The sequence below is a fragment of the Hypanus sabinus genome, chromosome 3, assembly GCF_030144855.1.
Source record: "Hypanus sabinus isolate sHypSab1 chromosome 3, sHypSab1.hap1, whole genome shotgun sequence".
Taxonomy (NCBI): Eukaryota; Metazoa; Chordata; class Chondrichthyes; order Myliobatiformes; family Dasyatidae; genus Hypanus; species Hypanus sabinus.
The window spans coordinates 195,104,619-195,117,405 of NC_082708.1; the positions used below are offsets into that span (position 1 = coordinate 195,104,619).

General features: G+C 42.8%; 1 protein-coding gene across 4 annotated transcripts in view; it reads left to right on the forward strand.

The window, feature by feature from the left end:
• The window catches only part of fbxo41 (F-box protein 41), a 519,821-nt gene that overhangs the window by 347,103 nt on the left and 159,931 nt on the right, over nucleotides 1–12,787 (forward strand). For all 4 annotated transcript variants that reach the window (XM_059965939.1, XM_059965936.1, XM_059965938.1 and 1 more), the window contains exon 10: nucleotides 1,388–1,506. In XM_059965939.1, the coding sequence (XP_059821922.1) occupies nucleotides 1,388–1,506 (119 nt within the window). The remainder of the gene's footprint in view (nucleotides 1–1,387; nucleotides 1,507–12,787) is intronic.

A 12,787-nucleotide genomic window follows, 5' to 3' on the forward strand; every position in this document is an offset into this window, starting at 1 on the left:
AGCTGCTTTGAGGGTCCTATGGACTCAGACCCCAAGATCCCTCTGATCCTCTACGCTGCCAAGAGTTGTTCTTACCATTAATACTATATTCTCCCAATATAACATTGAGTCCTGTATTTGCCCTTTTAGATTTTGCCTGCCTTTTGTGTTGCAACTCATCCTTGTTGACTTCAATTTTGCCCTATAATCAGCCTCTACTTGATAGTAATGTAACTACATATTGCTTCTGGTTGTAAACCAACTATCTCATCTTTAGAACTATCACTCCGGTTCCCACTCCCCTGCCAAATTAGATTAAACCCACCCAAACAACTCTAGCCAACATGCCCACAAAGATATTGGACCCCCTTAGGTTCAGGTGTAACCTATCCCTTTTGTACAGACCATACCTTCCCCAGAAGAGATCCCAATGAACTATAGATCTGAACCTCTGGCCCCTGCATGAGTTCTTCAGCTGTGCATTCAGCTGCCGAATCATCCCATTCTTACCCTCACTAGCATGTGGCACAGGCAGCAATCCAGAGATTACTACCCTGTAGATCCTGTTTCTCTACTTTTTACTTAGCTCCCTAAAATCTCTCTTCAGGACCTCCTCAGCTCTTCTACCTATTTTATTGGTACCAATATGTACCAAGACTTCTGGTGCTCACCCTCACTCTTGAGAATGCAGTGATCCCAATCTGAGACATTCCTGATCCTGGCACAGAATGAATTTGGAAGGGATAATAAATCAGCCTCAATGGAATGGTGAAGCAGCCTCGATGAACCAAATGGCCTTATTCTGCTTCTTTGTCTTATGATTCTTAGTTGTAATAGTATCAAAGGGAGATTTTATCTATTGGGCCAAACATAATGTAAAATTACAAAGTAAAATTTGACAACTGTACTTCAAATTTGAACATTGAATTCTGTAACTTCTGGTTTTGAGTAACCGTTGTCCTTTCCGTTCTCTTCTGATGCCACCAGGTACCATCATTCTATCTCTTTCCTCTCCCCTATCCCAATCTCAACTTCTGTCCATCACTTACACATTCCTCCCTGTGTTTCCCTTCCCTCTATACCAGGAATGCTTATCAGATTCCATCATCTTCAGCCATTTGTCATTTCTGTCTGCTATGTCTCAGCTTCTGACATCATTCGCAGTGTCTTCATTCCCTCACCTATCATACACCTCACCTGAATCCACTTATCACCTGCGAGTATTGTCTCCACTTCCTCCCCACTCCTTTTTATACTGGCTATCACACCCTATCTAGTACCGCTGAAAGTTTCAACCTGAAATACCGAATGCTCATTTGCTTCTATAAGTGTTGCCTGTCATTTCTATGACGTGATGGTGTGGTGACATAGTTTGTTTTAATTTCTCATTCTCTGTTCTCCCCGCCAGCCACCAGCCAACACGGTTCAACAACCGCAGTCTACAGATGATCGGGCGCTGTTGGCCACATTTGCGAGCTCTGGGAGTTGGGGGTGCAGGATGTGGATTGCAGGGGCTGGCCTCCTTGGGTAACTATCAAAGGCCTTTCCACCTGTGTTTTCTTCTAAATCTGTTTTGTGTACATTCCCAGCATTTGGAACTAGTAAGATCACATATATTTGTGTTTTTCATATAGTGTGTATGACAATAAGTTCATATGACGATTTATTGATAGAGCAATGTAAACTGAGTCTATACACTCAGTTTCCAGAAGAAGTCTTAGATTCATAGAGCATAGAATGTTCTATGATTAAAATAATCGTTAGAAGATTCTGACATCAGCTACCAATGGCGAAGTTTTGCAGACAGCTCACAAAGTTATTAGATTCTCTAGTAGGCATACTGTACTTCTGAACTGTGATCACTGCAGTGTGCAGCATGGTCTAGATGGGTCAAAAGGCCTGTTTCTGCATTGTACTTTTTTTATCACTATGACACGAGGAAGCCCACATAATCACCATGAGAATGTACAAGCTGCTTACAGACAGAGGCATTATGGTAGCATCCCTCAGGAATTTCACGACTGTGAGAATAGTGAGTCTGCGCCCGCCTGAACATGATAAATACTAATCACTGAAAGCACACTTGTTACAGACTTTTCACCTATTGGAATCTGAGTGCGCTAAACAGTTGCTTTCCTTGCCCAGCCTTGGCGATTGCAACCCCTCAGAGCTAATAGACCATATTCTGTCTCTCATGGGAAATCACCATCCTTGTTTTATTTTTAATGAACTCTTCATGCAACAAATGCCTGATCCAGCTTGTATAGCCCTTGCTAATACACCTATGATGGACTATAGTGAATTTGCTAAAATGGCTGATCATCTATACTCAGCTGAGCGATGGTACATCATTCCTCCTCCTCTCTGTACCTCAATAAGCTCAGTCAGCAAGGCTCCCAACACCACTGGTGCCAAACAGACAATGTCGGGCCTGTGCTTTTACCACTCGCGCTTTGGTGCGAACACCAGGAGGTGCTGACTGCCTTGCAGATTCAACAGTGCCAGCAATTCAGGCCATCAGGGGTCTGTGAACACTGTGTCCGTTTATTACAGACACTCTTTCAGGGTAATACTTTATGCGTGACACAAGTGCTCAAGTGAGTATACTGCCAGCATCGCCTGCAGATGAGAAGGCAAAGAGCGACAAACCCATGCTGGAGGCTACCAATGGCAACAGCATCCAGACATGCGGGACTTGATGTGTGACTTCAGTGGGTGATGTTATACATGGGACTTCATCCTGGTTAAAGTGGCATTAGGGTTAAGTGTTAGATGTAGATTTCCTGTGTGCCCAAGGACCGTTGGTTGATCTTAAGAACTACCAGTATTATGGGTCCATAGTTTTGATTCCTGTGAATATCACGTGATATTAGTTTCATTTACTAAGTGTGATGTATCTATGATCTAGTTTTGCTGTAAGCATGTAGTTTTGATTCCTGAGGACATCATGTGGTTTACTGGGAACCCATGACTTTGTTTCTGTGAGAGTCACGTGATGACATATGCCCAACGGTATAAAAAGAGTCGCAGTCATTTAGTGGGCAGTCACTCATTAAGGAATCAACAGGAAGAAAGAGAGTGACGATTGCAGGCTTCGAACGAACCCGAAGGATTGGGTTAGCCGGCAGCGCTCTATGCATTTCGAATGTGACTGACATTTCGTATAATCCATACGTGGATTATGCCACACATCTTTGGTTAACACCTGCATAGTTTTGGGTGTTATGTGGTGACCATTTCGGCGAAAGGGCATTCCCTGTCAGTTACTCTGTGAAATCTCACTGTTCTTGGACTCTTCGGAAAAGGTACTCTGCAGCTGCAAACTACGATAACTGTTTCTTCGTCTCTGCGAGATCGCTTCTCCGCTGTATTGTGAATCTCCAAGATCGTCTCTTCATTGCATTGTGAATATACAAGTCTCTCCTCTCACTTATTTCATGAATTACCTGGACTTTCTAAACTGCCACTCTAAGACTGTGCTTGAATAAGACTTTCTTAAGAATTGTTTCTAAGTTTGACTGTTTGGGAGCTATAGACGCATAGCGCCGTTAACTTCTGTTTAAGTTAGTCATTTGTTTAATTTTCTATATTTCTGCATGAATGTTAATAAATTTAGTTGTTTTGCAATAATTCCTCGACTCCATTCTCCATCTATTGTTGCTGGTCTGTAACACCAGCTTGTGGATGTTTGGGTCTTTACCCTGCTCCCCCAGTAATTTACCCACAATGACTATGTCAAGCTCTTGCACCACCACATGTGAATTTACTCAACATGTGAATGTAGTGAATTCCCAGACCTTGTCACACCCACATTTTTCACTACAGTCGCAAACCATGGGGACAAACACCACATTCCCATAACTGGCCCGCCAGTCCATGCCTATGCCTGTAGACTGGACCCAGAAAAACTGGCAACTGCAAAGGCTGAGTTTCCAACATTGAAAGACTTGGCATCGCACGCTGGTCGAATAGCCCCTGGAGTTAACCCCGTGTGGTCCCAAAGTCCATTGGTGGTTGTGCCTGGGTGGTGATTACTGATCCCTTAATGAAGCTACCACCCCTGATCACTACCTGTTCCCACACATTCAAGACTTACCAGCAAGTTTAGCCGAACATTCATTTTTTCCTAAGTCAGTCTAGTTAGGGGCTACCATCAGGTGCCTGTGTGCCCAGAGGACATTCCAAAACAGCTGTGGCAATCCCTTTTGGCTCTTTTGAGTTTCTGCACATGCTGTTTGGACTGAAAAATGCAGTAGAAACTTTACAACAGGTAATGAACTTTGTATTAAAAGATGAAGATTTTGTTTTTGTTCACTTGGATGACATATTTGTTGCCCATGCTTCCAAATCTGAAACCGATCTCATCTCCACACACTTTTCGCGTGCTTAAGCCAACATAGATTGATTGTTAATCCTGCTAAATGCCAGTTGGGGTTGTCAGCCATTGACTTTCTCAGCCATCACATCTCCACAGAAGGTGCAAAACCCCTCCCATCAAAAGTAGCCTCTATTATGGATTTCCCATTACCCCGCACTGCAAAAAATACTACAGGAGTTTTTAGGTATAAATTTCTATTGCTGCTCCATCCAACAAGTTGCTGGACTTGAGCTCTCCCTGTAGAGTGCTTTTGAAGGTAATACCCTTCATCAAGCGGTTGACTCGTCAACAGGCGTGGCCAGGGCATTTGATGACTCTAAATCAGCTCTTCCTAACAGGATTCTACTGGCGCATGTGCTCTCCAGCGCACCCACAATCATCAAGCTTCAGACTGTGCTGTGTGTGCTGTGCACAAACAGTTGGATGCACCTTATTCATTCTGCAGCTTCATCGCCACGAAAGGAAGTGCAGCTCCTTTGACTGTGAGCTTTTTGGTCTGTATTTGGCTGTCACCATTTTCGCTTTCTTCTAGAAGGTTGCCATTTCACAGCGTTCATTGGCCACAAACCTCTCACGCATGCAATGTCCAAAAAATCAGACCCTTGATCTGCACAGCAGCAACACCACCTGGCCTACATATCTGAGTTCACAACACACATCAGCATATCAAGGGGAACATAATGCTATAGCTGATTCCTTCCCATGGTCAGCTGTTGAGGCCACACGTAGGGATTAATTTTGCTGGCTTGGCAGCCAACCAAGTTATTGACCCATAACAGCAGTCACGGGCTTGTGTTTGGCTGACATTATGTTTGGGAAAGCTGGGGTTTCTGTTCTGTGTGATCTCTCAATCAGTTGTCCCTGCCCCATCATGCCCGCAAACTGGAAACAGACTGTTTTTGACTCCATACATGGCCTCTTGCCTCTGGGCCGAAAGACCTCACAGAAATCGGTTACTTTAAAATTTGTTCAGCCCAGCCTCAGAAAGGACATACGTGATTGGACTGCAGCCTGTGTGGAGTGCCAGCGGGCAAAATTAACTGTCATGTTCAGGTGCCATTGGCACCTTTTGAGGCCCCTGAATGACGGTTTGATCATGTCAATGTGAACCTTCTTGGTCCTCTTTCCCCTCACACCCCCACTGTTTCACGCACCGTCTTATCTCAGTTGACCATAGCACTAGGTGGCCAGAGGTCATCCCTTTAGCATTGACGACAGCTGCAGATTTGGCTTGGGCATTCATCAGCACCTGGTTGCTTGATTTTGCACCCTATCTACTATTTCCTCTGATGCAATCCTCGATTCTTCTCAGACATCTGGGCTGTAATGGCCCAAAACTTTGGTGTTCTGGTCCCATGGCCTACACAAGCAGTTTCACAACTCCTTAAAGGCTATGCTGAGAACTTCTCTGAGTGTTGGCATGATCGTCCCCCATGGGTCCTGCTGGGGCTCTGAACTGCTCCAAAAGAGGACCTCCAGTCGTCCATGGCAGAGTTGGTATATGGGTAGCCATTATTAGTGCCTGGTGATTTCATTCCAGACACCATGACCACCTGGTTGGCCTCTCAGCAGCATTCCATCCTCCTCAGTAATGTCAATTTCTTTTCACCTATTCCTATCTCCCATCATGTGTACAACACTGCTGAGTTCCTGATGACCTATACTCAGCTTCATTTGTTTTCATCCGCCACAATGCACACCAACATCCCCTTAGGTACACTTTCGATGACCCGATCCGCATTTTGGAACAAGGAGAAAAGACTCTTTTAAAATTTTTTATGAGTTTTTACAATGCAACAAAACAAAAAAAAATTTTTAAAAGAAGTTTATACAGTGCAAAACAAACATGTCAAAGTACAATTCATAACAATTAAGCAAAGCACCCATAGTAGAATCATATAAAGTTAGTTACCACCCCACCTTCCCACTACCCAACTCCAAGCCAACCATCACAATATATAAAAAAGTTAATCAGAACTATATCACCACAGAGCTGTATTTATAAAAAGAAGGCATATTGCCTACCACCTAAACTATAATATGTTTACACATGAAAAAAAACAACCATAAGTCTTAACTGTAAGAAGCTGGAAGTAAGGGATTTAAATGCAAAAGAAAAAAAAGAAGGGAGGGATGCCCCCTTAATCTAAACAGGAATTATGGAAATATTCAAGAAAAGGTCCCCAGACCTTTTGGAACTTTATATCTGAATTAAGAATTGAATAATGAATCTTTTTGAGGTCTAAACAGGGCATAATATCTCTAAGCCATTGAGCATGAGTGGGTGGGTCAGTACCTCTCCACTTAAGAAGGACTGCACGTCTGGCCAAAAGAGAGGTGGAAGACAATGTACAATGCTTAGTCAGAGTTAAATGCGTGTCAGCTTCTCCCGAAGTGCTGAAAAGAGCAATCAGAGGGTTAGGTTCCAAATAGCAATTAAGTTTGTGAGATAAAGTTAAAAAAAAATCTCTCCAGAATTTCTCCAAGCTAGAACAAGCCCCATACTATGAATAAGAGAGGCCTCGCCCCCTTTGCACATCACAACATGGACCAATAATTAGGATAGAACCGCAACAATTTAGTTTTGGACATATGAGCCCTGTGTACCACCTTGAACCGTAAAAGGCAGTGGCGAGCACCTAGAGAAGTTGAATTAACTGACTTGAGAATTGAATCCCAAACCTTGTCAGACAAAAAAAAATTTAAATCATGCTCCCAGGCTGTTTTAATTTTGTCGAAGGGGGCTCGCTTCAACAACATTAATATATCTGAAATAATAGAAATTACAAAGAAACAAATCCACAGCATTTTTAACAGGTACCTCAGGAATGTTTGGTATTAAAGGGTTGATAAAATGTCTAATTTAGAGATATCTAAAGAAATGAGTGTTAGGTAGGCCAAACTTTACAGACAATTGTTCAAAAGTTCAAAGGATCTTCAAAACACCTAATGCTCTTTCTGTGCCAAACTAGAAATGTTAAATCCTGCATAGAAGGCAGAAAAAGATGATTATGTAGAATAGGACTAGAGAGAAAAACTGTAAAGCCCATTATGTTTTCTGAATTCCGCCCATATTCTCAGAGTGTGTCTGATAACTGGATTAACAATTGATTTAGGCAAATGGCAAGGAAGTACAGAGATAGAGAGATTCTTATTAGAGTTCAACTCCATTGCCACCCATATTGGGCAGCAGACATTATATAAGTAAGACCAAAAGATAAGAGAACAAATGTTGGCTGCCCAGTAATATAAACAAAAATTGGGCAAGGCCATACCACCTACCCTTTTAGGGGTTTGAAGATGAGCTTTATTTAGTCTGGGACGTTTGCCCTTCCATAGATAGGACAAAATAGTAGAATCTAACGAATCAAAAAAAGCTTTAGAAATAAAAACTGGTAAAGATTGAAATAAGTATAAAAATTAATAAATAAATAAATAAATAAATAGATAGATAGATAGATAGATAGATAGATAGATAGATAGATAGATAAATAGAAATAAGTATAAAAATAAACATTTTGACAACATTAATTTGACCTATGAAAGACATGGACAAGGAGACCACTAAGTTCTGTCTTGTATGTTTTAAAAGGTTAGTCAAATTTTCTCCAAAAAGACACTTATAATTTTTTGTTACTGTAATGCCAAGGTAAATGAATTGATTATTTACTACTTTAAAAAGGAGGTTATGAAATTCTAGTGATTGTGCTTCTCTATTGGAAAAAGTTCGCTGTTATGTAAATTAAGGTTGTGTCCAGAAAACTGACTAAGTTTATTGAGGAGTAAAAACATTGGGGATAAGGAGGTAGTCAGGTTTGATATAAGTAAAAGATCCTCAGCATAAAGAGACTCTGAGCTCAATGCCCTCCCCCAATCCCCGTCAATTCAGCACAACTTTGAAACACAATCGCCAATGGCTCTATAGCCAAATCGAAAAGTAAGGGACTTAAAGGACACCCTTACCGGGTGCCATGTTTAAGACTAAAAGTTTGGGATTGTTGAGAATTAGTCAAGATAGAAGCAGTGGGGTGTAAATATAACAACTTAATCCATGTAATAAAACTTTGTCCAAAATCAAATATTTCTAAAACCGCGAAAAGATCATTCCACTCCACACAATCAAACACTTTCTCTGCATCTAGGGAAATGACACATTCAAGAATCCCAGCTGTAGGTGAGTATAAGATATTAAATAGACACTGTATATTAAAAGAAGGGAGGCAATTTTTAATAAAACCAGTTTGGTCTTCAGAAATAGAATGTTCTCCAATCTACAAATCAAAACTTTAGCCAAAATTTTAATATCAACATTTAGCAAGGAAATCAGCTTGTACGAGAAACGCTCTATTGGATCTTTACCTTTTCTCGCTAAAAGAATATACATGCCTCATTAAATGATACTGGCAATTTACCATGTTTAAATGAGTCAGTTAAAACTAACATTAGTTGAGGCAAAAGCAGTGAGGAAAATGATTAACAACAACACAGACAAAATGCTGGTGGAACACAGCAGGCCGGGCAGCGTCTATAGGGAGAAGCGCTGTCGACGTTCTGGGCCGAAACCCTTCGTCGGGATGCTGCCTGGCCTGCTGTGTTCCACCAGCATTTTGTGTGTGTTGTTGTTTGAATTTCCAGCATCTGCAGATTTCCTCGTGTTTGCTCTGAGGAAAATGATTTATAGAATTCGGCAGAGAACCCATCAGGTCCAGGAGATTTCCCAGACTGCAGTACAGATATAGCTGATGATATTTTCTCTAGTGATAATGGTGCATTCAGTTTTGCTTTAAAATCGGGAGAAAGCGTAGGAATATTTAAACTATAAAAAATGCTCAACAGGAATATGATCATCTGGGGTTTCAGAAGTACAGAGTTGAGATGGTAGTTCTGGAATGTATCGTTAATTTCAGAATGATTCAAGATAATATTCCCATTTTCCTTTTGAATTTTTGTAATACAGAACCATAGAACACTACAGCACAGTACAGGCCCTACAGCCCTCCACGTTGTGCCGACCCATATAATCCTTAAAAAAAAAGTACTAAACCCACACTACCCCATAACTCTCCATTTTTCTTTCATCCAGGTGCCTGTCCAAGAGGCTCTTAAATAACCCTAAGGTTTTAGCCTCCACCACCATCCCTAGCAAGTCATTCCAGGCACTCACAACCCTCTGTGTAAAAAACTTACCCCTGATGTCTCCCCTCCCTTAATTTTGTACCTATGCCCTCTGGTGTTTGCTATTGCTGCCCTTGGAAACAGGTACTGACTATCCACCCCATCTATGCCTCTCATAATCTTGTAGACCTCTATCAAGTCCCCTCTCATTTTTCTACACTCCAAAGAGAAAAGTCCCAGCTCTGCTAACCTTGCTTCATATGTTCTCCAATCCAGGCAACATCCTGGTAAATTTCCTCTGCACCCTCTCCATAGCTTCCACATCCTTCCTATAATGAGGTGACCAGAATTGAACACAATACTTTTAAGTGCGTTCTCACCAGAGATTTGTAGTTGCAACATGACCTCTCTATTCTTGAACTCAATCCCCCTGTTAATGAAGCCTAGCAACCCATAGGCCTTCTTAACTACCCTATCAACCTGTGCAGTGACCTTGAGGGATGTATGGATTTGAACCCCAAGGTCCCTTTGTTCATCCACACTCTTAAGTAACTGACCATTAATCCTGTACTCAGTCTTCTGGTTTGTCCTTCCAAAATGCATCACCTCACACTTGTCCAGATTGAACTCCATCTGCCATTTTTCTGCCCAACTCTTCAGCCTGTCTATCTCCTCTTGTAACCTTCGAGCACCTACAGCTCCATCCACAACTCCTCCAATCTTCATGTAATCCGCAAACTTACTCACCCATCCTTCCACCTCTACATCCAGGTCATTTATAAAAATCACAAATAGCAGGGGTCCCAGGACAGATCCCTGCGGCACTCCACTAGTCACCGACCTTCAGGCAGAATACTTCCCGTCCACAACTACCCTCTGCTTTCTTCCTTTAAGCCAATTTTTTATCCAAACAGCCAAGGTTCCACTTATCCCATGCCTCATGACTTTCTGGATGAGTCTCTCATGAGGGACCTTGTCAAATGCTTTGCTAAAGTCCATGTAGACCACATCCACTGCCCTACCCTCATCAATTTCTTTTGTTACCTTTTCAAGAAACTCAAATCAGGCTCGTAAGGCACAATCTTCCCTTCACAAAGCCATGTTGACTATCCATGAGCAGACTGTACTTCTGCAAATGCTCGTAGATCCTATCCTTAAGAATCCTTTCCAGTAGGTTGCATACCACTGACGTAAGACTCACCGGCCTATAGTTCCCAGATTTCTCCCTATTACCTTTTTTAAACAAGGGAACTACATTTGCCATTCTCCAGTCCTCCGGCACTTCCCCTGCAGCCAAAGAGGATTCAAAGATCATAGCTAATGCTCCTGCGATCTCTTCTCTCAATTCCCATGACAACCTGGGGTGTATCATATCCGGCCCTGGGGATTTATCAATCTTAATGTTTTTAAGAAGATCCAGCACTACTTCTTCCTTAATCTCCACATTGTCCAGCACACAGGCCCACTCTACTTCGACCTCATCCTGATCAAGATTCTTTTCATTTGTGAATACTGAAGCAAAGTATTCATCTAGGACCTCCTGAACCTCCTCCACCTGCAGGCACATGTTGCCCTCTTTATCCTTTAGTGGTCCCACCTTCATTCTCGTCATCCTCCTATTCTTCACATATGCATAGAACGCCTTGGGGTTCTCCTTAATTCTACATGCCAAGGCCTTCTCATGCCCCCTTCGAGCTCTCCTAAGTCCTTTCTTTAGCTCCTTCCTGGCTACCCTATATTTCTCATAAGCCCCTCCTACTTCCTCTTCTTATATCTAACAAATGCTTCCTTTTTCCTCTTGACGAGTTGCCTCACATGTTTTGTCAACCATGGTTCCCTTTTCCTACCATTTTTTCCTTGCCTCAGTGGGACAAGCCTATCCTGAACCTAGCTCAAGTGGTCTCTGAACTTCTCCCACATTACTTCTGTGCTTTCCCCTTTGAACATCTGTTTCCAATTTACTCTCGTTAGTTCCTGCCTCATCCCTTCAAAGTTAGCCCTTCCCCAGTTAACCACTTTACCATTTTGTCTGTTTTTATCCCTTTCCATAGCTATGCTGAAGCTAAGGGAGTTGTGGTCACTCTCACCAAAATGCTCCCCCACCAAGAGGTCTGTCACCTGACCAGGTTCATTACCCAGAACTAGATCCAGTATAGCCTCTCCTCTCGTCGGCTAGTCCACATACTGTGTCAGGAATCCTTCTTGAACACACCTGACAAATTCAGCCCCCTCCATCCCCCTTGCACTCAGTAGGTGCCAGTCAATATGAGGGAAGTTGAAATCACCCATAACTACTACCCTGTATTTCCTACACCATCCTAAAATCTGCCTGCTTATCTGCTCCTTGGTGTCCTGAGGGCTATTTGGGGGCCTATAGACTACTCCCAGCACAGTGATTGATCCCTTCCTATTCCTGACTTCCACCCAGACTGACTCAGTGGATACTCCTTCTGCAGTGTCCTCCATTTCTATAGCCGTGATACTACCCCTGACCAGCAATGCCACTCCCCCCCCCCTTTTCTACCCCCCATCCTATTCCTTTTAAAACACCTGAACCCCGGGACCTCCATCATCCAATCCTGCCCTTCATCCAACTTTGTTTCAGTAACGGCCACAATGTCGTAATTCCACGTACTAATCCATGCTCTTAAGTTCAGCCTCCTTGTTCCTAATACTCCTTGAATTGAAATAGACACATTTCAACCCCTTTAACTGGCTACAATTATGTTCTGTCCCCTGCCTGTCCTTCCTCATCAACTCAGAACTCTTAGCATCATGCCCTTGTCCTTCTACCTTAATCCCTGCACTCACATTCTGATTCCCACCCCCCTGCTAAACTAGTTTAAACCCACCCCAACAGCTCTATCAAACCTGCCCGCCAGGATATTGGTCCCCCTGGGATTCAAGTGCAACCCATCCTTTTTGTACAGGTCACACCCGCCCCAAAAGATGTCCCAATGATCCAGAAATCTGTATCCCTGCCCCCTGCTGCAGTCCCTCAGCCACGCATTTATCCTCCACCTCATTCCATTCCTATTCTCACTGTCGTGTGGCACAGGCAGTAATCTCGAGATTACTACCTTTGAGGTCCTGCTTTTCAACTTCCTTCCTAACTCCCTGTAGTCTTCTTTCAGGACCTCTTCCCTTTTCCTACCTATGTCATTGGTACCAATATGTACCATGATTTCTGGCTGTTCTCCCTCCCACGCAGGATATCTTGGATGCGATCAGAAACATCCCGGATCCTGGCACCTGGGAGGTAAACTACCATCCAAATTTCTTTCCTGCATCCACAGAATCATCTGTCTGAACCCT